This window comes from Heloderma suspectum, chromosome 7, assembly GCF_057233095.1.
Source record: "Heloderma suspectum isolate Gila_16-S chromosome 7, 16-S_ref, whole genome shotgun sequence".
Classification (NCBI taxonomy): Eukaryota; Metazoa; Chordata; class Lepidosauria; order Squamata; family Helodermatidae; genus Heloderma; species Heloderma suspectum.
Window position 1 is genome coordinate 101,851,660 of NC_139464.1, and position 26,090 is coordinate 101,877,749.

Here is a 26,090-nt window from a genome sequence, read left to right on the forward strand (position 1 = left end):
CTATCAGGAATTATTTTGGGGGGAACTCTATTAAGGGGTCCAACAGTAGGAAAAGTTATTCCTCCTTCCAGTCCTAACAGTTACATATTAATTTAGGTCTTTATTCAGGAATATAGCCACTAGTCGTACAGGGTTACAAATTTCTCCTGAACTAGGGAGAGAAAGGGGTAAAAAAAAAGCTTTTCTGTTTTTAACAGGTGCTTTGTATGGTAAAGCTGCCTGAATAATTTTGTTACTGTAGAAACCCGTTGCTATGAAGAAGCAGCTATAAAATCATCTTAGGTGGTCTTCATATTAGAATAGCTTGTTCTGACTTGATGCTCCAGCACTGCTCACAGCCTCCTCTCCCCAAATTCAGATACATTTAGAAACTGGTTAAAGCATAGTCATTCAAACATTGTTGCATGTCCTCAGTGCTCCAGAAAATCCTGCCCTGAGGTACATGTAAAACTGTAACGAAAACTAACACCACCCCCCCATAATGGGGTGGGGTTTCAAATAACCAGACCTGAAAATATTATGTAACTACATTCTTAGGTTCATTACAACCGTGTATTAACTTGCAAATAATTTATTTTAGGAGTATGAAAAATAGTGTTCTGTGATAACGTAACATTATGAACCGGAACAGGTAATGTATCTTCCCCCATAGAGGCACTAGTTTAAGCTATAGGGGAAACACATTGTTGAAAAAGCTTAACAAAGTTTAGGATTTCAGACTTTGGGAGTATCTATGGCCAGAGAGCAGGCCTGGTGGCCAAATCTAGCCCCAGATAGCCACACCCCCTTTCCCTGGCTCTCCCCCCACCCCCAGACCAGGTGGTTTCCTGGATTTTGTGCAGTCCCCCCCCCCATTCTAAAACACTGAAGTTCCCCTCCTACAGGTTAGTTACTGGCAGAAGAGTTAAGCTAAACTACACTGGTATTTTGGTACCCACCGCTTTTGCCTTTGACCCTGCCCAGCACTGAATTATGGCCCGTGAGAGCTTCTCTAAAATGGAATTTGGCCCTCAAATTGAAAGAGGTTCAACACCCCAATTTATGGGGACTCTCTCTTATGCAAGGCTTATTAAAATGAACAGGTTCTGTGCATGAAACTGGGTCTTTCCCAGAGGTTCCCAGTAGATTTGCTCATTATGTTTTCATTTCAATGATTTATGTCACTCTTCCTAAAGAGAGTCAAAAACAAATGTCATGGTCACAGAACGCAAATGATTCAATAATGGTATTATATATAATAATGGTATTTTCATGGGTCACCACAATGAGCACTACACGAGAGCCTTAGTCAGATATTTTAGTCTCCCGTGAGGGAGAGTGGAGATAAGAGCACTAGCTCCACCCCTTCATCGCCATCGAGGTTGAACATCTGTAGCAAGCTCTCAATCGCAAAGGGAGCCTACACAAGTAGAGCAGCTTCCCTGCTGCAGGTGTTCACCCTCCAACTTATGGAAGGTGACAGAGAAGGTGATGAGGGGAGAGGGGACGGAATTGGTGTACTCATCCTCAAGCAATTCTGCCTGGGGGCGGGGGAATAAAAATGCTCAAATAAGCTAAGGAGATCAGGAAAAGCAGCTCTTCTGTGTGTGTATGTGAGAAAGAGAGACAAGGAGAGTCACAAAAGGACTGGAACATTATTTAAAATTTCCTAGGTATCCATTATGCATGGTGTGGAGAAAAGGGATAAGGAGACATTTTTCTCCCCCTCTCAAAATACTAGAACCGAGGGTCATCCCATGAAGCTGATTGGTGGGAGCTTCAGGACAGATAAAAGGAAGTACTTCTTCACACAGTGCATAGTTAAACTAAGGAATTTGCTACCACAGGATGTAGTGATGGCTACCAATTTGGATGGCTTTAAAAGGGGGTTAGACAAATTAATGGAGGAGAAAGCTGTCAGTGGCTTCTAGTCCTGATGTCTAAATGCTACCTCCAGTATCCAAGGCAGTACACCAAGAAAAGAAACTTGGGTGGGTGGGTGCTGTAGCACTCACGCCCTGCTTGTGGTTTCCTGGTCGACAGCTGGTTGGCCACTGTGTGAACAGAATGCTGGACTAGATGGACCCTTGGTCTGATCCAGCAGGGCTCTTCCTGTGTTCTTTTCCAGCTAGGGGCTTTTCCCAGCCATAGCTCCCTAATTATTTACTTTTGTACTAACTATGAAATTTCATGTTGAGTGCTTGGGAAACATTGAGTTATTTTTTACAAACATGAAAGAACAAAGAAATCACTGATACAGGTGTCCCGTCCCCCCCCCCCCCGCCTTCTCAGATCACAAACTTTAAGGAATCCTCAAGTTTAAAAAGTTTGCAGTGTGGGGAATGAAAGCAGATTTGTATCTGGGGGAGGAGGGAAGAAACCTGCTGGGTGCACGTCCATATGCATATACAACAGGGCAGAGGGCAGGGGTGGGCAGAAGATAGACCTCCAGATGTTTGGGACTTCATTTCCCAGAAGCTGCTGCCACCATGGCCAATGGTCAGGAATGCTAGAAGCTGAAGGCCAAAACGTCTGGAGATCTACTTTCTGCCCACTCCTGGCATATGGAATCAGCAGTTCAAAGAAAAAGAGTAAAAAAATTCCACTGAACTAGCAAAAGCCCCTTGCATGAGTCACAGCAGTCTTTAGATCCCTGGTGGTATCTTTAGACAAAAACACGTTTACATTTTGTACTTTGCATTCATAAATCCTACTTTTAAGGCATGAAAGGATGTCATCAGGGACTATGCTCCATGCTCATGGAATTATGGCTGCAATCTTATACACGCTTACCAGGGAGTAAGTCTCATTGAATTGACTGGAACTTACTCCTGAGTAGACATGCATAGGATTGTGCAGTAAGAGACTGGAACAGTTAACCCTTTCTATGTTTCCCACCAAAACAAGTCACTCACCACATCAGAAACATTTTATTTAAAGAACACCCCCAAAAGCATGATCTTCATTTACCCTGTGGTTATTTTCAACAAATATATCCATACATACATGTGTCTTCCTATGACTGTAAGTTCATTTGAACCATAAAAAAATAATTCTGTTTTTAAGTAACAAAGTCTTTGGCTTGGTTAAGAAAGCTAGCAGTTACGTGGCTGGCTCTACTTTGTCCTCATTGGCAGGTACATTCCGAAGTGTCTTTTCTCTGTTTTTGCCCTGTTGCAAAGTATACACTGTTGGACCCAATCTCAAAATCTTGCCACTGCCAAGACATTCATCACCTTTGAAGAAAACAGCAAACTGAAATACAAAGGGTGACACTGTTTACAGCACACAAAGAGTACACGTACACTGAAAAGAACAGGCAAGTGACTACAGTACAGTCACACCTTACCACTCCTGTTTTGATCATTCAGTATGTAATTCACTCACCTATTTTTTGGCATCGCCTTGTAATACAGAGTATATATAACATGGTGATGCAAAAAATAAATAAATAGATGAGTAAATTACTTATTGGTATATGTGACACTTAAAAATAAGAAATTACACAGATATAAGAAATAGAGAATCTTCTAAATAAATAAAAGGCAAAGTTTTGTATTCCACTTGAAATTATTCCAGAAACAAGCCACAGCAAGTATGTTAAATACATTTTCCCACTGATACAATAACACTCTAAAATGTCCCTATAAAATACCTTTCAATAGGAGACTGAAATATAAAGGTAATTTTTGCAACAGAGCCTGGTTATGGAGCCCACTGTTTTAATTAACAGATTACCCCTTCTCATGCCGCAATTGTAAATCACTTTTTAAAAGTTTGCATAGTTGGAAATTCATCTTGCAGTTTTGAGTGGTGACGACTCAAGACATCAAGCATTCTACATAGAAGCAAAAAAAGTAGGCCTCCCCCCTACATCTGAGGAATTGATGCAGAGATTCATCTGAAAAATTGGATGTACTGATGTCCTGCTATTTTTCAAGGGGACTTTCGCCCAATGGCTGCAATCCTGTGCCTGGCTATTTGCACATATCTCTCAAGTTTTCGGTGGGATTTGCATGAGTAACTTGGTAAGAGTTAACGCACCACCTTGACAGAGCCTGCAGCTTCACAAGCAGACTGAACATTTTCCTGTGAGTTATGAGGGCTGTTTTGCTACTTTCCACACTGCAATTCTAACTTCCGCTATCATAGTACAAGATGGGAATGCAGGAGAAGGCCTGCACGTTGGAATGGCAGGTGCGGAAGAAATGCATTTCCCCTCCTCCCTGCAGCCCCCAAAACTGCTCCAGAGGATGGGGGCACTCTCCAGAGCAGATTTGGAGGGGTGCCCAGAGGGCTGCAGTGGGGAGGCGAGGCAAGGAGAAGTCCACTCAGGCGACTTTGGATGTAACCGAAAGACTGCAATTCCAGTGCATTCACGCATTTAAAAATCTACACCCTTTCAAAGCTCTCAGACCACCTGACAAATGAATAATTAAGATCACTGGCTCATGTTGCCCCAGTGCCGGCTATTCTAACTGGCACCTGCTCTCCAGAATAAAAAACAGAGGTCCACTCCCAGTTTGGTCCCTGAGAACCTTGGCAAATCCACGGGTTGAAGCCGAGACTATCAGAATACAAACATGTGCTCTACAAACAGCTGCCCCACCCCCCACTATCATCTACATTTAATTGGGAGTAAGCAGGAGTTCAGCGGGGCTCACTTCCACGTAAACATCCACAGGATCCGACAGCAACTCTTCAAAAATAGCTTAGTACTGCCCTATCCACTACTACAGTCACTAGTGGCCCAACATAATCTATATGCTTATAAAATCTTACTGCCAGAATCAGTTGTTAGATATCAGACAAAATCCAAGAGAGACTTACTATGAACCACAATTTATGTCAAAAAAAGTTCAGATTTAACAGCAATGTACTGAAAACTATGTTTCCAGTGATATTTTCCACTCTAAATTATAGCTGATTAATAAATCAATTATATAATTATAAGTGATTAATAAATTATACAATTATAATTATAATTGATTAATAAATCAAAGTATAATTATGACTGACTAATAAATCATATATAATTATAATTACAATGGATTAATAAATCAATTATATAATTATAATCATAATTGATTAATAAATCAAATGGTGATAAATTAAGACAGAACTAATAGAGAAATTCAAGTATATTTGGGGGGGAAACCTGCTCAAAATTCTTGCATTCAGATGCTTAAGGCTGAGATCCTGAGCATAGTGACCAGGAATTAAGTCCCAATATGGCTCCAGATTGGAAGTGAAGTACAGACACAGAAACCTCAGCACGTACCTGCCCTGGTGTAAGAGCCCGCATTGGCTTGACCAGTGTCACCCATACTGTCCCATCCTGATTAAGGGTTAATGTGCATGGCGCTAAAAATAAAATAAAATAAAATACCAGTTAAACAGCTGGTGTTTGCATTCTCATCAAAATCAGATCTCCAATCTGAATAAATGTCAGCGTGCAATAACATTTGCTCTTTTCTTATAAAAATGAAACGCCCTTACCACTGAGGCATTACACTAACAGGTTGGGTGAAATTAACAAAGTCTGGTCACCTAGTGCCATCTGGTGCTGGAAGCGGAAATTGCATTCCATCATTTTGTCCCGAATGAGCTCTGCAGGAGGTTCTTCTGCAATCCAGTGCACTCTGTCTGTCCGCAGGACGTCTCTGTAAAGTGCAGGGTGATCTGTAGAGGGTGCCTTGAGGTAGGAACAACCATTTTAATATACAGCTCAGCATGGCAGATCTTTACAGAATAAAACTAGCAGTGGGAATGGAGTATTGGCTTCAAGCAAGGATGCGGAACGTGCGGCCCTCAAAATGTTGCTGGACTACAACTCCCCTCACCATTGGCTAGGCTGATGGGAGCTGCAGTCCAACAACATCTGGAGGGCCACACGTTCCCCATTCCTGCTTTAAGCCAATTCTCCACATGTTCCCTGCTACTCTAGTGTTACAGCTGCAATGAGCAAACCATTGTTAAGGCAGCTCTGTTCCCCCTTTTTCCAGGGTGACGAGCAGGCCTAATGGGTGTCCCTACAGATGCTTTCCAGAGAAGAGGGCAAGGCTTGGCTGTGCAAGCTAAACCACAGTTACACTACACATTTGTGATTTCAAACAGGTTTAAGGCAACCTACCAGCCCTACTCAAATGAACAGGGAAACTGCAGTGAAAGGGGCAGCAAGGCTGAGATCCTGAGCATAGTGTTTATGCTCAGGTTTAGCCCTGACCCCAAAGCTGTGCTGCTCCTTCTACCCCTGCCAGGATTGCCATGTTGAACATACACTTATGAAGTGGGGCGCCTCCTGTACTTGTGGAAGCTCCTCGCACAATTTAGAACCCTAAATCTCACAGGAGATTCCACAAGTACAGGAGTTTCTCCACCCCACTTCAGAAGCTATGGAGAACACAACAAAGATGGAGGTGAGAGGACCAGCGGGACTTCAAAGTAGGGCTGAACACGGGGCCCCTTTCGCCACCACAATTTCCCTATTCACATGAGTTGACTCGTGAATGGTGCTACTGTGGTTAGCGCTAACTATACTGAAACGTTATGTCTGGGCTGGACAAAGGTTGCTCATCACAGATGCAATAAAATATTTGGGTAGGACTAAACGACATCCTTTCCAAGATGAAGCTCAACTGCTTTGGAGTAAGAAAATGGAGCGGTAATTTCTTTCAGAGCTTGCTATTTATTTATTAAGATACTCAATGCCAACACCGTGTTCAATTTTCTGTTAGTCAAAAGCCAGTTTTAACAGGATGTAATAACGCTTCTTGACACCAGCCCACTTAACAGCTTTTGTTCCTCTTTTGGATGCAAAAGCCAAGAATCTTAGGCCAGTAATAACCACATTCTTCTCAGCAGGAATCACAAGCAGGATGAGCATAAGCGGACTTACCACAAAGATTTCCCCAGAGGCTATATTTTTATCAACAACAAACCAAGCATCTTTCAGGCCTCCTATCCTGGCTCTCTGGCCAAATGTGTACAAGAACCAACCTAAAAATTAATAATTAAAAAAAAAAATCACACTGTTAGCACCGCATCAGCCTTTTATTCCACCATAAATCACAACCATCCATTTGTCTCCTCTCAACAGAGAACAGCACCCTAAAGATTAAAACATTGTTTCTAAGTTTCTGAGTCAAGAACTTATGAATATTAAGAGGCCACGCATCGATTCATTTTTTAAATGACAAGAAGAGTCCATAGGGATCAAATCACCTTTTCTAAAAACGGGCATTTAGCAGCATGGAGCATGCTGACAACTGGTTGCCACACCAGCTTCAAAAGGCCCCCCCCCCCCCCCCAATGCGGTGTCTTTGCATACGGCATTACCTAGGACAATGTTCCCTAACCAGGTGCCCTCCAGATGTGTTGGACTATGTCAAGGAAAAGGGAAGGAGGATCCCCACTGCCGGGACCGGCCCCAACCTCCCTGCGAGGGAGGACTGCCCAGGACCCAATCCCGGGACCCCCTTCCCAAAAACAGGACCGGCCAAACCCGGCCTTTCAGTCCCTCAAAATACCCAGTAGCCACCCTCGTAAGCCAAGAGGCACTGAAATTAGCACTGAGGTTATGCGGAGAGATCACACCAACTAAGGGTTGGATAAAGGTTTATTAAGATCAACATAAAGGGGTAGAGGGAAAGGGGAGAATGGAAGTAGCAAGTTACACAGAGGGTACAACGCTAAATCGCTTAACTATATACAGAGAGCTTCATGAAGCTCTCTACCAAGCCAAAATAATAAATCTACCTGGCCTGTCCTTACATACTGAAGCATGGATCTGGATAGCAACCAGCCGTCTGCAGGTCCAGGACCACCAGGACGAAGAGAGACCCCATGCCTTGACCTCAGCCCACTTTTAAAGCCCAGCCCTGGCAACCCAGGGCAGATTTTGCTTCAGCCAGTCACTGGCTCAGCCCCTGGGTGGGCTGCCCTGGCCTCCGAGAGGCTGGAACTCCCCACAACCTCCAGCTGTTGCCACTTTCCAGGTAGCAGGGGCTGCGTCTGGCCTTGGGCAAAGGGCCAAGGAGCCTCTAGATTACAAACAATTCCAGGTGGTTACATCCGACGTGACAGCCTGACCCAATCTTATGGCGGAAAGCAGGCCGTTTTCCTTGATACCCTCCCATTTGGGAAGATGAAATCTCTGGGTGCGTACCCCAGATTTTCCATCTTCATCTAAATAAGCTCAACCCCAAAACTTAAATCAATTGAAACTAATAAAACAACAACAACAATGAAAAACATGTACAAGGCATACACCAGTCACTGACATTACAGTTTTTCATGAACACACTAGTTAAAATCATCCCCTTCTTAGTTCAATAAAACTTATTTTATTTCTTTAACCAACCTAAGGGGAAGCGGAAAAAAACCATTATAACTAAAACTCTCCCTTGGCAATAACTAGAGTTTCTCTGGATTAAAATAAACATTTTGCTCTAACATGCAACAAAAGGAGGTCTACCAGGCCAAAATAAAAAATAAAACAAAAACATAAGGTCAGGACTGAATGCTGAGCCAAGGAGGTTTGCTCAGGCCTGAAAAAGGGCACAGCGGGATGGTCCTTAGCCAATTCCTGTAGTTGGCACAGCTGAATGAATAACAGTGAGGAGAGGAAAGCAACATTGGCCCTTAACAGCTTTGGGCCCCAAAGCTCCCTCCCCAGCGTCAACTGATCAGGGGGAAAAGCTTGAACTCTCTAGAGGCACATCTTCTTCAGCAAAAAGCAGAAACTGCAGGGCTAGGTCTCCCTTGACAGGAAGCCTGGTGAAGATATCTTGAATTACCTTGTCCAACATCTGACTAAGCCATGCCACCAACCCTGCAATCAAAAAATAAGAGGGGGCACTGTGGAAGGTTTTCACCCCCCCTTGTTGACAGCAACCCCAAAACAAACCTGGAGCCCCAATTTGAAACACTAGTCTGGGGCATTCCCAGGCAGGAACAAACAAAAAGCAAGGCTGTAGCCAGCATCATCACAGTAATGTAGAACAGAGGGGCAAGTCTTTCCCTCGTTGTCGTAGGGGCTCGAGAAAAACCTAACAGGTCAGTGTCTGTTTGCTCTAAAGGAACTTCACCCAGAGGGAGGGGGTAGAATGGTGCCCCCAAGTGATCACAAATAAAGCCCATGTTCTGGTACACATCACAGAAGTTGCAGAAGTTTTCCCCAGCTATAACCACCGGTGGCCGAGAAAAACGTTTGGCCCCCCCAGCACTGAATCTCGTTAGTGCCTAACTGCCCACCCCCAGCAGCTTCTTGGGCTAAACAATAAGCCTGATCTCGAAGGACTTGGGGCACTATGAACTGTCCCTGCAGAGTGCACTTTGCCCCACTGTCCCCTAAGGCAAATCCTCGATCAGAAGTCCCAAGTGCCCTAAAGGGGTGCACAGGAGGGGCAGGGGGCACGATCGTATCACCCCACGACACTTCATCTTGGTGCTTCTGCAATGTAGACTTGGAGGCTTGAACAGGGTTAGGAGTTGGGCTGAGCACAGTCTCTATGGACAGTGTCTCTCTTTCCTCCTCAGCCCTTGACTCCTGCCCCACCTCTAGCAAAGTCCCAACTTCTTGATCCATCCTTTCCCACACAGCCAGCGGCACTTGAGGAGCAGCCCCACTCCCCTCAGGGGGGCAGCACTCCTTCTCCCTCCCCCTGCCTGCTTCATCAAGCAGTTCGACAGCTTGGCTGTGGGTATCGTCTTTCAGTTGGGCAAGCCTAAACAATAAGTCAAGTCCCATGGTGACACTATGGGGGACACCAGGCAGAGCGCCTTTGAAAACCAAGACATCTAATGCTCCCGTCCAGCCCCGGTATTCCACTTTCACCCAAGCACAAGGAGCCTGAAGGCTCGGGAAATTCCAAGAAGCTGCAGGGAGAGTTTGTGTTTCCCACAGCTGGTCTTCTTCCATGTACTTCTGGTCAACTATAGTCCCATGTGCTCCTGTGTCTAGACGCCCCACCAGCTCCACTCCGTTGATCGTGACACGCTCACTGAACTGCCTCTGGCTGCACTCTCTCTGTGCAGCCTGCAGCAGTTGCACCAACACCGAAGGAGCGGCCTTCTGAGCTCGCCGGCCGCGCTCAACGAAAGCAGTGCCGCTTCGCTCGCTCTCCCCGCTCCCATCGGCATCAAAAGTCTAGACTGTCGTTGGCTTGGGCAGAGGTGCTGCTGAGGGGGTTGGTGAGGGGCCGACTGCCTCATCAGAGAGCGCAGCAGGCCGCTGCTTCCGGGTTCGCTGGAGCTAATCTTTCTCTCCTCTCACTCCGGCTGGAGACTTCTAGCCCGGACAAGGGCTTCTCAGAGCAAATGCCCCCCCCCCCTTGGGCTGGGCTATGCTCTGCCTCCCCTTTGCCCGCTTCAGACAGTCTCTTGGCTGGTGTCCAATTCCTTTGCAGTCATGACAACCCCTGACCTGGGGGATGCAAGCCGTGGAAGGCCGCTGCCCTTTCGTTGCTAACTTCAAGCAGTCTCCTTTAAGGTGTCTGGTTTCCTTCCAGCTCTCACAGCTGGGGAAGAGCTACTACATTTGTCTTCAGCCCAGTTCACTCCTCCTCCATTCCCAGGGCACTGAGCATTAGCAAAACATGAGGAATCACACTGCCAGTCTACGCTCACTGGGTCAGCCAGGGGCTTAGCATTTCTCAGAGCCCCCAGACTTCGGTCAGCAGCCAGGGCAACAGTCTTGTCAAGAAAGCCAGAGGGAAGCTTTTCTTCCAAAAGACATAACTAGAGCCCCAGAATTTCAGTCTGGAGCATCATCAGTCTTTCTTCCCATTCATGAGCTTCCCACGAGGCCTGCTTCCAACTTTCCATGCTCTCCTGCCTGCTGCGGCTACTGTCGGGGCCAGGAGTCAGGCTGTCTTGCCTTCTCCTTGCCGGCCGATAATCTTCAACCGTTGCAGCAGCCACAGGGGCTGGCCTGCCACTCTCCTCCAGTCCGGAGACAAAAGCACCCAGCCTCAGCAGCTGGAACAAAACTTTACGGTCCTGTCCCGGACCTGCCCTAGCTGGAAACTGCATAGTTCCTAACTAGCAAAATTACAAACCTTGGGGTGCAGTTCAAAAACTCTCACACTTCACTCTCTCCGAATCCCTCTATACCAAACCCCAACCTGAATAACCTCAGTGTCTTATCCCACCTCTACCACCCCGTCAAGGAAAAGGATCCCGCCACTGGGACCGGCCCCAACCTCCCTGCAAGGAAGGGCCACCCAGGACCCGATCCCAGGGTCCCCTTCCCAAAAACAGGACTGGCCAAACCCGGCCTTTCAGTCCCGCAAAATACCCAGTAGCCACCCCCATAAGCCAAGAAGCATTGAAATTAGCACTGAGGTTATGCAGAGAGATCATACCAACTCTCTGCATAAAGGTTGGATAAAGATCAATATTAAGATCAAGATAAAGGGGTAGAGGGAAAGGGAAGAATGGAAATAGCAAGTTTCACGGAGGGCACAAAGCTAAATCACTTAACTATATATACAGAGATCTTCATAAATGCATACCCAAGCATAATAATAAATCTACCTGGCCTATCCTTGCATACCTAAGTATGGATCTCCCTGGATAGCAACCATAGCAGCTGCTACATTTTTTTTCTTTTTCACTCTAGAGTAAGCACAGGGTTCCCAATCCGAACGAGGACTCTAGCATGGGTGGTGATGGGGACTGTAACCCTTTCCCCTCACTGCAGTCCTGATCTAGATTGGGGGGGCGGGGGGAGATTACATATATTGCCATGTGCTTTATATATTTGCTTGAATGGATCACTAATTGGCAATATAAATTGCAAGCATGGGGGTCCCAATCCAGATTGGGGCTGCCACAGGTAAGAGGAGAGGGTTAAAGCTCCCTACCACCCACACTAGGGTCCCAATCGAAATCAAGATCCCTGTGCTTACTCTAGGGTAAAAAAGACATAGCTGCTAGCTAAGTCTTTAACATAAGATGTGTGTTAGATCTCAGTTTATATCTTTCACACCAGGCACTGGTGATTGGATCTTGGGGTTCTAGTGAAAAACAAAGTAGTTCTCGCAAGCCTGAAGTCTGCCCGCTCCTGATATACTGCATTTCCAAAGCTCAAAGCACTTAACTTACATTATCTCAACAATCCTGACAACAGCCCTATAAGGTAAGTCTGTAAGTATACAAGTGTTTCAGACTGGGAAGGCAACTACAGGGGCTTATCTAAGGCCACCTAGTGAATTCAAGGCATAGGTGAGATCTAAAAGTGCAACACCTGGCTCATAGCTTACACTCTTAGTTCTAGTATTATACCAGCATCTGTATGTATGAATGCTTAGGATTGCAGCTGAACTTATAAATAAAATTATACATATTGTGAAAGTGCCAATAAAACATGTTCTCCTAACGTTAAACTCACACATTTGATTTTTAAAGTCTTAGGTAGATACCAAAACAGGAATATGAACCTGTCATTGTTTTGCCATTGAACACATAGGTCTCTGCTTCCTTATCAAGAGCTTTTTACACTTCTGTAGTCAATCTTGTATGTAAGAGAAGCAGCTTGAAGCATTGGAGCCTTGTCCCGTTCGGTATCAAAGGAGTAAAGACTCTCTACACAGATTGCCAGACCAGATGGCTCTTCTCAAACGAACACCCCGGATCTCTGCAGAATCAGGCCCAGAGCTTCCTTTGGGCCCATGAGAAATGCACGGCAAAGCTAGCCAGTGGAGTCTCCTCCGCGCAGAAAAGCCTCACACGCCGCTGAAGGCCGACCTCAAGCCAGCCGAGGCTGGTGGCTCTGATGTCAGCGGGGCGGCAAATTCAGTCAGAACCAGTCCGAACTCTAAAGGAGCTAACCAAGGTGCACCTTGGACAGATCTTTTAGAGTTTGGACCGGTTCTGATTGACACCTGGAGCAGATTCGCCGCCCATGGTCATCGGAGCCACCAGCCTCCGCTGCCTCAAGCCCAGCAATTATTACACTCTCCCTTTCTGAAAATCATTATTCTCCCTTTACATGCCTGGTCTAATTTCCAGCATTAACAGATTCCTCCCTTAAGCATGTTTATGTTTATACTGCTTCACCATTTATTTTTAAGCGGATTAAAGGATCAAAATTCTGTTAACTTTAGAAAGTCCCATTTCCCTACAGCGTATTAAGCTAATAAAACAGTAACAGAATGCAGCAGTGTAACAGCTCACTACCTAATTTGAAGCTTTTATACCAGATGCTTTTGACAGGGGTAGCATTCTGCAGGCCTTGGGACTCAGCGCCATCTCTAAGCTATTGTAGATGGGACAACTCAGGAAAGGCAGACCCTGTCGCTGCGGTTCTTGATGCCTGCTTCCTGTTCATGAGATACAGGGTAAGACGCTGGAAAACATCCATGCATATAAATCTTTACGTTTCACAGCATGATTTTTTCAAAACCAAAAAGAGCTGTCCATTTTTCCAAACACAAGGGATGTTTGACATTAGCTGAATGACAAAATATCTGCTTACCCCTGTGCGTTCCAATGACCTTGTCATCTTCTATGGAAACAAAGTTGCCTGGACGTGGCTCCAAATACTACAAGACAAAGAAATGTGTTTAAAAACCATTCCTAGGCCACCATCTGAAACTGAAAAAAAAAGCAAAATCACCAACATAAAAGTTTTTCTACACACACACACACACACACAATGCAGACTATTTATACCTGTTATGGATGTGTAATTACTCACCTCAAGAATGAACTTTTCAAAATTCCTTTCACCAATGAAACAGATGCCCATGCTCTAGAATAAAACAAATGAATGGATACTCTGACCATCATTTTAAAAATAATGAATATTTTGAAAGTCTAAATTAATGAATTGAGAGCCTAAATTGAATATTTTGAAAGTCTAAATTGAGAGCCAGTGTGGTGTAGTGGCAAGAGTGTTGGACTGGGAGCTGGGAGATCTGGGTTCTAGTCCCCACTTGGCCATGGAAGCTCACTGGGTGACTTTGGGCCAGTCACACACTCTCAGCCCAACCTACCTCACAGGGTTGTTGTTGTGAGGATAAAATGGAGAGGAGGAGGATAATGTAAGCCGCCTTGGGTTCCTTGCAAGAGGAAAAAAGGCGGGATATAAATGCAATTAAAAAAAATGACACAGAAAAGATGCTTATTTCCCCACTATATCTAGAAATCAGCCATTCCAGGAAAAATGCCATCAGTAAGGGTCGCTGTTTGGCCACCATTTTACCTTATGGCAAGAAGTTCAGAAAATAGCCCTGGTCTTCTCAGGTTTGATTCTATCATGCAATACTGTCTTAGATGTAGGTTCAACAGGTTTACTGAACTAGGAATGGGAAGTGTGGTAGAAGGAGAACCGCTCTTTGGCAAACCCCTTTGGATTTACTTTGAGATAGCAGACACATTTGAACTACCGCTACAAAGTGGTGCCATCAAAATGGTGACTATATCAATGTCCTGAGACATTGTTTACATGTTATTCTTCAATGTGTGGTTAGAAACTATGAGGTGTTTGTATACAGATGCACACACATATGTACAGACACATAAAAACATGGTTAACTAACCACTTATAGCATGAACACAATAGTGAACACTGAACAATCTACAAATGATTCACACACGAAATGCCACTGGTTTGGGCCATGTAATTGAGTAATATTTCTCGAAAGATAATAGAGAGATCTATTCAACTGTTCTCCTGTACAAATAGGGACGTACAAGAATTTTGTTCTTGTTTGGAAATCACACAAATGTGCCCCATTCACAACTCCAGATGCAAGCAGGAACATAATACTCAGAAAATCTTTGCAATTTCCCAAACTTATGTTGACAAGTATGCACATGCACATGTGGACACATGCATAAATCCCACCCCCTCCACATTTACACACCTTGGGGGGAAATGCACATTTTTAATCTGGGAAAATGCACATTTTGAATTGGGGATTTTTTTCCTCCGATCAAAAATGCAATTTTTCCTGATCGAAAAGGGTGAAAAAAAGGAAGTTCATTTGCAAATGAGGCAAAATGAGCTTCGAGGAAGAATTCAGAGAAGCTCAACAAGCATGTTTGCCCATCCCTATGGAGAAGCTACCCACGGAGGAGGCTGCCAGGCATCAAGTGTACCACTGGCCCCAAGCCCTGGATATAGGCTTTTGTGCTACAGACACCCACGCCAATGCAGACAAAACTTCTATATGTGGAGAACTGAAGAGGACCACTATTATCGTCGTAATGCATGAACGAGTGCTTCAGAATAATGCAGTGATAAACAGAACGCAAAGAGAGCAGAATCTCTGCTGCTTCACTCCATGGTATTATGGTGACACAAGAGCCATTGAGGGAGCTCCGCCCCTCACAGTGAGCACTCTGGGGGACTGGCCAGTATGTGTTACCGTGCCTCTTTTCTCTGCAGTACATGGTGAAGGTGATGCTCTGCAGCTATCTTCTTTACAAATTCTTTTGTTAGCTCTCCTAGAGGAAAAATGGTTCTCCGCAAGGCCTGTTGTGATATCTGACTGAGAAAGAAAGTCTGGTCTTTAAAATGATCAGCTCCCTGAAGAAGTTTTATAGCTGCAAAGGGGGGGGGGGGGGGAGAGAGATAAAAAAATAACTTAGGGCACAGTCCTATGCATGTTTGTAGGCCTTTTCTCTATCTAAACATGCATAGGATTGCGCCCTTAAACACTTAGGTTAAAAAAACACAAACTTTATAAAGCATTCTTCCCTCAGTATAATTGTTTCCAGACAAGTAAGCTCTGATGTACACATAGAGTTCTGTCAGCTACAAAACCCTCTCATTCACTTCACTGAGGGAGAGGCAGTTCTACACACAAGGAATTCTCCCACACTGAAGTGAATCAGCTCAGGGGCTCTTCAATATGGAAATAAGTGCAATTTGCTCCAGTTTTAAGCTACAGATGGCAGAACTCCATCTGCATAAGCTACTCCATAGCTAATAATAGGAAAGCTCCAGCTAGAACTGCAATAGGCTTATACTGGATTTTGGCCTATCCCACTAAACCATTATGGAATACAAACTGTAACTGTGGGGGTACACACTTAAAACCAATGCATCTGAATCAAAAATCCATTATGAATGTTCCTTAACAATCTGGGTGGAGAACCAGCAGCCCACGGGTTGGATGCGGCCTGCAGCCACTTTGCTATCTCCAGCCTCCCCTCCTTGCCCCGCAGCAGTTAAGTCTTTTTAGAAGTGCAATCCTATGCATGTTTAGACAGAAAAAAGTCCTACAACTCCCAGCATTCCCCAGCCAGCACTCCTTTTTTCTGTCTAAACATGCATAGGATTGCACCCTTACAGAGCTTCTACTGGTACCATGAAAGCCTTTTTTAAAAGCCTAACTGCTGTGTGTGTATGTTTCTGTGATATTTTGGAGTGGAGTCGCAACTGGAGAGGGAAGAGTTAACCTTCCCCTTGTGCTGTGACATGCCCCGCCCCGCCCCCCTGCCCCAGTGGCAATGAAGCTTGGGAAAAGCTGCTAGGGCGAAAGGGCGGGGGAAGGCACCTGGTGAGTGTAAGAAACAGAGAGTGGGGTGCCTCTGGCCCCGCCCACTTTTGTCTCCAGCTCCACCCACCATGGCATGCAGTTGCCAGCCCTCGGGACAGGGAGGAAGACTCCCCACCCAAGCTTTTCAATGTTACGTTTTCTGCAAGCCCTATAACCTTCACTTAATCAAGTCAAGTTTGGTTTATTTGCTTTGGCCCTAGGCGACTACAAAACAATATGGTACAACTGTCCACCAATAAACAATCCAAAAATATATACAGGGAAAGCCAAAGTAGGATGTAATTAATCCATCTTTGGCTCAGGTGATACTTAATGGCAAACGTCCTGATTATGAAGTCTTCTACAATTTGCAGCACAATACAACAGCTTTTCCAGGATTTCTCCACCAAATGAGGTAACATTATCTTTTCTGCTTCATCTTTCCCTTCCTAATTCTAATTAAAATTCTAATATCTTCTAAGATGTCTTTTGCAAAGTGTTCAGTCTTTTATGGGAGAAATGTGAAAGCTACATAGCCCTCTCATCCCACGTCCCAGCATACTAAACGACATTAAATCTGAGACCTAGATTTAGGCAATGGGCTGCTTACCATTTCTTACTTCAAATCTATTTCTGAAGAGTCCTTGTGGCCTCTGTATATATTTTTGCTGGAACACTTCATTATCTTCCAGGGACGTCCTTGCATAATGTCCAGTTGCAATTGCATCAGCTCCTGGCATATTTTGTTTTTAAAAATGCACATTATTAAACACTCTAGAGAGATATACAGTCAGGGCCAGAAATACTGGAACTAGGATAACTGTTTTGGCAGTTGGCCTCTGTACACCACCACATTGAAGTTGAAAGGAAACACACCCAGATGGGAGCGAAGTCAGGACTTTCAGCTGTAATTCAAGGGGTTTTACACAAGGGGGGCACTAACCATTCAGGATGTACAGCCAGTGGCATACACACACACCCATTATTGGTGGCTCATAAGTAATGGAACAAACCAATATCATTGCCAACTTAAGGATCGCCTTTAATACTTGAATGACAATCCTTTGCAGTCAATGACTGCCTGAAGTCTGGAACGCATGGACATGACCAAATGCTGAGTTTCCTCCCTCGAGATGCTTTGCCAGGCCTTTACTGCAGCTGCCTTCAGCTGCTGCTTGTTTGTGGGTCTTTCTGCCTTCAGTCTTGTCTTCAGTAAGTCAAAAGCATGCTCTAATGGGTTGAGATCAGGTGACTGACTTGGCCACTGAAGAACATCCCACTTCTTTGCCTTCAGAAACTCTTGGGTAGCTTTAGCTGTATGTTTTGGGTCATTATCCATCTGCAATATGAAGCAGCATCCTATCAGTTTGGCAGCATTCGGCTGAATCTGAGCAGAAAGTATAGCCCTATACACTTCAGAATTCATCCTGCTGCTTTTATCAGCAGTCAGGTCATCAATAAACACCAGTGACCCGGTTCCATTGGCAGCCATACATGCCCATGCCATAACACTGCCTCCACCATGTTTGACAGATGATGTGGTATGCTTTGGATCATGAGCTGTTCCCTTCCTTCTCCATACTTTTCTCTTCCCATCATTCTGGTACAAGTTAATCTTGGTTTCCTCAGTCCAAAGAATCTTATTCCAGAACTGGGCAGGCTTTTTTAGGTGTTTGCTGACAAAGGCTAATCTGGCCTGTCTGTTCTTGAGCGTTACCAGTGGTTGGCACCTTGTTGTGAAGCGTCTGTATTTACATTCATAAAGCCATCTCTTGACTGCAGATGTTGACAATGACATGCCTACCTCCGCAAGAGCGTTCTTGACCTGGCTAGATGTTGTGAAAGGGTTCCTCTTCACCATGAGCAGAATTCTGCGGTCATCCACTTTAGTTGTCTTCCGTGGTCTTCCAGGCCTTTTGCTGTCGGTGAGCTTGCCAGTTAATTCCTTCTTTTTCAGGATGTTCCATACTGTTGTGTTGGCCACTCCCAATGTTTTTGCTATCTCTCTGATGGGTTTATGTTGTTTCCTCAGCCTAATGATGGCCTCCTTCACTCTCATGGACACCTCTTTGGACCTCATGTTGGGAGTTCCAGTGAACAGCTACCAAATGCAGATGTAACACTCAGAACCACCTCCAGGCCTTTTATCTGCTTGATTGGTCATGGGGTACCCAGGAAACAGGCCACACCTGGCCATGCAGCCGCTTGCCAGCCATTCATTCCATTACTTAAGAGCCACCAACAATGGGGGTCTGTGTGTATGCCACTGGCTGTCCTTCCTGAATGGTTAGTGCCCCACTTTTGTCAAACCCCTTGAATTACAGCTGACGGTCCTGACTTCACTCCCATCTGGGTGTGTTTCCTTTCAACTTCAATGTGATGGTGTACAGAGGCCAAATGCCAAAACAGTTATCCTAGTTCCAATACTTCGGACCCTGACTGTACTTAAAAAAGCTATTTTTTAAACAAGAGATTCAAAATATTGCGTAACCTTTTTTGCCACTATGACACTGTCAGGGTGGACACTGAGCCCATAGAATCCCAGAGTAGTTCTGATTCTGAGGAAGAGCAGTCGCTCCTGGGAGAGGAGTGCGCTCCTCTTTCCCAGGGCCAACAGCTGACGGAGATTCCTCCCACCAGCATTCCTCGTTTAGTTAGCAGTCCAGGGAGTGACCAAGCACAGACAGCAGACTTGGTGGATGCGCGACGCCGATGCAGAGAGCGGCGCCAGATGGAGGGCGCGGAAAGGAGGCGTAGTGCCCGGTTGGCGTGCAAACAACGGCTGCGCCCAGAGGATCCAAGGGAAAAGGGGAGGGACTCTCCCTAGTCCTTAAGTTCAGGGGTCTGCCAGTAATTCCCTTTCAAACGGGGACCAACTGTTCCAACTTAGGGCACAGGTACTATGCTGAGCAGATCTAGTTGCAAACAGCAGAGCTGTTAAGTTGTAAAAGAAGAATAAAGCTTTGAAAGGAATCCCTTTGTCTGTGTCTGGACTTGGCTACTGGATTAGACTGAGAGAGGCCTCCAAGGAGCCCTTGACAGACACACCTACAGCACAATCATATACATGCCTACTCAGAAAGAAGTCCCACTGAGCTCAGTGGCACTTACTCTCCTGGGTAAGTACATATAGGATTGCAGCCTTAATTCCAAAAAGCCAAGAAACCAATCTTAAAGTCCTGAGCAAGTTCTTCACAGGAAACAAGGACGGTATAGGCAGAAATGTGCATTACTTTCACACCAGTTTGCTCCTGATCTTAATTTTTCCCAAAGGTTTCAGTTATCAGTTCTTTGAAATACACTTAAAATAACTTACCAAGGTTATTCACAGCATAATGTAGGAAATAATTGAATTTAATGTACTTATTACATATAATATCAGGATTAGGGGTCCTTCCCATTTCATACTCATTTAAAAGATAGCTGTAAGAAAAAAAGTAGAATGGTTATGAGAATTTGGAAATTCGTTGTGAGGTCTGATGAAGTTTAACCTAAATCTTACTACGTGGGCAAAATATTTAATAATCCTAAATATTCTGTGAAAAACCACACCCTAACGCCCTTGTCTAAGTAGTTTAGGTTTTCTCTGCTCATAAGGACTGTCAGTCTGTCTTCCTTATCCCAGACACGGTCATCCATCAGACTATATGAAAAGGTCAGGCACAGAGTTTCACTTAAATAAATTTTACAAGGCTGCAGAACCATGATAGCCATCACGCTTTCTAACTGATACACCTCTAAGGGCTGAATTCTATTTTGGAGAAGTTGGAGGGGGGGGCGGTGAGGTCAAAGTGGGAACAGCCAAAGACAAAAGGGAGAGGGGCTAAAATACAAAATGATACTAGCATACTGTAGCTTGAACCTCTCACTGTAACTAAGGCTTAGGAGAGGCATTTCAACCTTTTAGAATGGGGGAAAAATTGCACAAAAGCCAGGAAACCACCCAATGATTGGTGGTTGGGGGAAAGGGGGTGTGGCCATCTGGGGAACTATAGAAGGCCAGATTTGGCTCCGGGGCCTGGGGTTCCCCACCCCTGCCCTAAAATGAATGGAAATTACCCTAGATTTTCTGCAGGAGAAGGAGGGAATTCTGCTGGATTACAATGCGGTACCACTGCAGAAAGACTTGGGGGAAAATGAAAAATTGTGGCGAAAATATTATTTTGCACAAAGTGAAATATGAACACTGGAAAATTTGAGTGGTGGGACTTGTGAATATTTTTCCATTGTACAATGATCAGTGAAATTATGGGAATGAAGTATGGGGATATCCATTTCTGAACACTGTCTATAAACTGGTTCCAGGGCATGCTCTTGAGAGATCACGATGTAGCAGCCTTGAAGGACTGCATCTGCTCATGGGTGACCACCAAGGGAACCTATCTCTACCACACTGAGTTCCATGATGAATGTAAGGTGGGATGTAAATACAATAAAATAAAACAGTAGTTTTTTGTTTCTAATAACATTATAACATAATACCGTTTCTGAACCCAAAGAGAACCTTCTTTTTTAGTTACCACAATGCTGATGATCTCTGTTTTCTGCTCACTATGGCAAAGGAGCATCCCGGAGTTCTGCAGGGATTCTGAAGTTGACACCCCCCCCCCCCCGCAACAATCTGCTCCCAGAACAGAAGGGTTTTTGCAGGCCCACGTGACTTTGGGGATCCCAGCCTCTCTCTTCCTTCATTACTGTTCACAGTCATGCAAAGGTTTCCGATTAAGGACTCTCCTACCTAAACACATCATTCCAATATTCTTTCACATAGGAAACCTGATGAAAGGGTATGTTGAGTGTCTGACAAACTCTATAAGCATCTTCACAGTCTCTGTCAGCAGAACAAATTCCTTTTTCATCCACAGTGTCCCAATTCTTCATAAACACCCCAGTCACTTCATATCCTATGGGGGACAAGAGAGAAGAGAGACAAGCAGAAACGATGTGACATAAAGAATTACTAGAACATCCTTACATTAACTTTCACTAGGAAAATGGTTCTCAACAAGGAATCTCCACGCTGTACCTTTTCTGTTTTTGGAGAATCCCTACCCCCTAATACAAACAGCATTGTATTTTTAAAAATAAATAAAACAAAATTAGAGACTTGGCAAGTTCAAGGCCACAGTCCTTCACTGAATGCTCATTCCATCTTCATATAGTTAAACACTTCAGAGTATATACATCCTAACCAACCGAACAATCGCGCAGACAATAACTGGGTTTGGACATCACGATAACCCACAAAGGGTTAAATAAGCCACGATGGCTTACTTAACCCATCATGGGTTATTCTGTCACCTGTTGGGAGTTTTAAAATCTAGAATGGCTTAAATGCCCCAAATCACCCACTCCGATAACCCATGGTCTGTCGTAGGGGTTATTTAACCTGCTATGAGTTATCGCGTCATTTGTCAGGTACCGCGTGTTATTTTGGTTGCTTACAGAGTCATATGGCAAGAGCAGTTCAGTTTGCTGCCATCGTTCTGTTTTTTGCAGCAGTTCTCTGTGAAAGGGAAACTCCCTGGCAGTTTGCTGGGATGGGGCGAAAAGTGAGCATTTTTTCCTTATTCTCCCATTTTCCCTATTCCAGTTGCCTCTGTTCCTCTTTTTAAAATTATTTTTCCTTTGCACTTTTGCACAATTGCAGTATTGGGAAAATGTTAAAGCCTCTATGCCAGTAATTTCCATGGGAAGAAATGTGCAATTCCATTTTAGCGCTTTAACGAGAAAGCACTATAGCGCCTTAGTGAATGAGCAAAAGAGTGCTACAGCTCTGTATGAGCTTTGGTCCCGATCCTGCAACCCCCTCCGAGATTGTATAACCACCACCCCCTCTTTGGTGCACTCGGGATTGTCTCTCCCTTGGGGTAATTGTGTGGCGGTTTTGATGGTGGATGAGGTGCCTCCTGACTAGGCGAGGCTGTGTACGAAGTTTGGTCCCAATCCTGCAAACCCCCAAGCTTTTATAGCTGCCACCCCCTTTTTGGTGCACACGGAATTTTCACTTCTTTCTGAGTAATCGCACAGGGTTTTGATGCTGCATCAGGTGCCTCATGACTAGGGGAGGTCCTTTTGATGCACCCAGGATTTTCGCTCCTTTGTGAGTCACCTGGGATTTTTGTTCCTTTGTCAATGGATAGGTGGGAGGACTGCAGCGGGATGGGGGGCGGGGGGATGACTCAGATTATGCACAGCAGCTTATTAGCCTGGTCATGTGGTAGGCATCTTGGATTATTTCACAAATAAGCTACTTTGAGTAGTTTATTAAGCCACCACAGCTTAAAGTGAAGTGACGTCCGAACGCAGCCAACATCTGGGCAACAAACATGGTTTTGACACACACTTAGCTCCACTCTTAAAATCTGCAGTGAACTGGAAAACAAGCCTTAGACTTAGACTTCTGCTCTTTCTCCATCCCAGAATAATATGTGATCCAATGGCCACACATGCACACTTGCAGAGCCATGTGATTTGTCCCCATCCAAATCAAGGTGACTCTGAATGCAAAGCAAAGCAGCGACAGGTGTCCAGGTACTGGGCGTGTGGCGGGGATGGGAAGGGGGGAAACAGATAATAATCCTGCCTTGGTTATTAATTCATTAATTGCCAGCAATGTGCATGGCACTTTACAAAGTATAAGAGAGCAGGCCTCTGTCCTGGGGAGCTTACCATCTAAAATTCTACACAGAAGAGATAACAGAGGGCGCACAATGGGGGCAGGGGTAAACAGGGGAAGATGGCGTTTACTTCAACTACAAATACATTCTCTTATTTACAGTGGGATATGGGAACTAAGGGGTTATGCCAAACACTTTACAGAAAAGCTAGGTTTTGAAACAGGATTTAGACTTGAAAAAAGTAAGAGAGGTGATTTCATGCAGGTGTTCTAGAAGGCGGGTGCAGATGTGCAGGGCGGCAAGGGAGAAACACGAGTTGTTTAAGAGAGTAGGAGACCTTTGGATGGCTAAGGATGGTGGAACTGGATGAGTGAAGGCCACAGGTAGGGATGTATATACAAGTGGAAAGATAAGGCTGCAGGGCAGGCCATGGAGGGCTTTGAAGGGAAAGACAAGAAGTCCCCTTCATAAGTGATGGGGGCATCACACATTTATTGGAGATTTGGGCCGTGCTACTGACACCGTCTTCAGATGTTTACAGTTTGATGGGGACATCTGAAGTGAAGACAGCTTCACTTCAGACATCCACACCAACACATGGATGTTCAGGAGCAGGCCCAATACTAGCACCATGGCCCTGCTCCATGGCAAATGCATGACGGCTCCTTCGCTATTGAGTTTATGATGGATTGGTGAGATTATCAATTTGTATGAAGCCAGCACAGACAGATCATGTGAGCAGGGCATACATGTGTGGGTCTTGTACACTATGCTCATCTCACATGCCAATTCCTGTCAGTGAACCATTTACATATGTGGATTCACACTTTTTCCTCCACCAAAACCTTGCTTGTGAAAAAATAAGCACTAGCAGACCTTAAAGAGGCAGCTTCCCAGAACTTTCCAACTTGTTCTCCACAGAAATCATGACTACCACTGCTTGCCATTCAGGTTTACGGCAGTACCCGCACAGCCAGCAAGCAGCTATTTTTGCCCACTGAGAAGACCCTAACGTCAGGAGCCAAGAAAAGGGTTTTGGCTTGTTGTTTTTCTTTGCAGGTGTTTTGTTTTTCTGGCAGGCAGCAGGACACCATTTCTGTCTGTACCCAGCTCAAGAGCCTATTCTGTCCTACGTCTAATTAATTACCAACTCCAATATGCAAAGCGCTTAACATGAATGCAATATAACTAAACATCTACGGAAACAAAGCACGAACACCGAACTATTACCGGGGCGCCAATAGGAACCTGGGGCTGCAACTCTGAACCCACTTACTGGGGAGTTAACCGCAGTGAACATCCTGGGACTTACTTCAGGGTAAATATGCACAGGACTGCAGCCAGTGCACTGTGAGAGAAGCGAAGGGCTCGCAGGGAAGAGAGGAATCTCCCACAAGCCATTAGCAGCTGACGAATCTCACAGAACTACAATTCCCAGGGTTCAACGGGACAACCCATCCACCATCTGAAGGAGGGCTTAAGGCTGCGAACCTCAACGCGCGGACTTGGGAGCAAGACCCTCGGGGCGCGGTGGGGTCTACCCCCGAGTAAACACGCACATAGGCCGCACGTACCGAATGGATAAGGAACACGATCGGAGGGGGCATGGCTGGGAAGCTCACCCCTTCGATATGAGAAGGGAGAGATGAAACAGAAGCTGACTTCTAGCAGGGGTGGGCAGAAGGGTAGACAGATCCCTAGCTAGTTGCACTAGATCGGCAAGGATTTCTGGCTCCCGACTGTTCGGCAACGGCGATGCTGCTGAAACGAAGCAAGCCGGGGGCAACCAGGAGTGGAGGTGGGTGTCGAGGGCCCCATTCGCTTCTGCTGCTCAGACCAAATCCCTGAGCACAGGACTCCTTCACGCTGTGCCTTTTGCCCCAGGCTCGGGCTGGTGGATCTCGGGGACCTGCGCAACCAGCCGAGCTCCTGCAAGTCTCCGGCCGCCCCGCGACCAAGGCCGCCGGGCGGCGCCGGCACCTCTTTTTTCTATACGGAAATGCGCCGCAAGGGAAGAAAAGCGGGGAACGGAAGGCGCTGGGGGCGAAGCGCGTGCCGGCCGGCCGGCCGGCGCGGGAAGCGGCCCGGGCACCGAGGGGAAGGGCGGGGCGGGGCCGCCGCCCGCCCGGCCGCCGCCCCCCGCACGCCCACCTCTCCGCCGGAGCAGCAGGGCCGCCACCGCGCTGTCCACCCCGCCGGACAGAGCGCACGCCACGTGCCGGCGCGCGGCCCCCAGCATCGCCTTCCTGCCCTCCCCGGCCGGCTCCGCTTCCTTCCCAGCTCGGCCGCGGCGTGAGCGGCGAAGGCGCGGGCAGGCGCCTCCTCCGGGCGGAGCTGAGGGCGCAGCGGGCGCGGGCGGCGACGCTGGCCTGCCCGCCCCGTTGGTGGTTCCAAGGCAGCCTTCCCCAGCCGCCGGACGGTTCGGACTTTGTTTCCCATCAGCCCCAGCCAGCATGCCGAGTGGGCAGGAACGCTGGGAGTTGTGGTCCGAAAGTCTGGAGGGCACCAGGCTGGGAAGGCAGGCCCATTGAACGTAGTGGGATTTACGCCCGAGGGAGGCTTAGGCTTATTGGCAGACTAGGTCCGTAAAAGGCTTACATTTTCCAGGCAGGAGGCTGTACGAGGCGAGCCTGGAAATCCTGCCTCCTCGTCCCAGCGTATGTTCCCGAGGCAAACGCACATATGCTCCGACGCCCCCACCCTGTTCAGTGCTTCCAAGGCTGTTCTAGCAGCTTCCAGAATGGATTCCGGGGCTGAGCCCCCCCTCTGAGGAGGAAGAGCTGGCCTTCGCCATGCTGCAAGTTTTCCAAAAAGAAAAACCTTCCTTACCACGGTCAAAGGAAGCTTGCCAACGCTGTCCTGCGCCTCAAGCACTCTGGTACGGAGCTGGTTCTCCCATTCATGGCCATCCCCTATCTCAATATCAAGCAATAACTTCTATGTGCGAATGAGCAGCAACACTGCGGACAGAACTTCCATACTACCCCGAACACAAGGT

The 26,090-nt window shown here is 46.1% G+C and overlaps 1 protein-coding gene across 1 annotated transcript; it reads right to left on the reverse strand.

Moving 5' to 3' along the window:
• Nucleotides 1–546: 546 nt before the first annotated feature.
• Nucleotides 547–25,587, reverse strand: TRMU (tRNA mitochondrial 2-thiouridylase). Its single transcript, XM_084810994.1, has 11 exons — nt 25,244–25,587; nt 21,211–21,376; nt 19,789–19,895; nt 17,083–17,205; nt 15,362–15,534; nt 13,682–13,735; nt 13,460–13,526; nt 6,878–6,978; nt 5,530–5,674; nt 5,261–5,343; nt 547–3,234 (listed from the first exon to the last, which is right to left on the reverse strand). The coding sequence occupies exons 1-11, from the start codon at nt 25,545–25,547 to the stop codon at nt 3,082–3,084; spliced, it is 1,476 nt and encodes a 491-aa protein (XP_084667120.1). The 5' UTR covers nt 25,548–25,587; the 3' UTR covers nt 547–3,081.
• Nucleotides 25,588–26,090: the final 503 nt, after the last annotated feature.

Bases quoted from the DNA above. Each gene is read 5' to 3' on its own strand.
- TRMU (XM_084810994.1), bottom strand. From the start codon at position 25,547: ATGCTGGCTGGGGCTGATGGGAAACAAAGTCCGAACCGTCCGGCGGCT. The intron at 15,535-17,082 runs GTAAGCAGCCCA...CCCCCTTTGCAG, and splicing joins TAGATTTGAAGTAAGAAATG to CTATAAAACTTCTTCAGGGA. The intron at 6,979-13,459 runs GTAAGCAGATAT...ATTAATTTTTAG, and splicing joins GGTCATTGGAACGCACAGGG to GTTGGTTCTTGTACACATTT.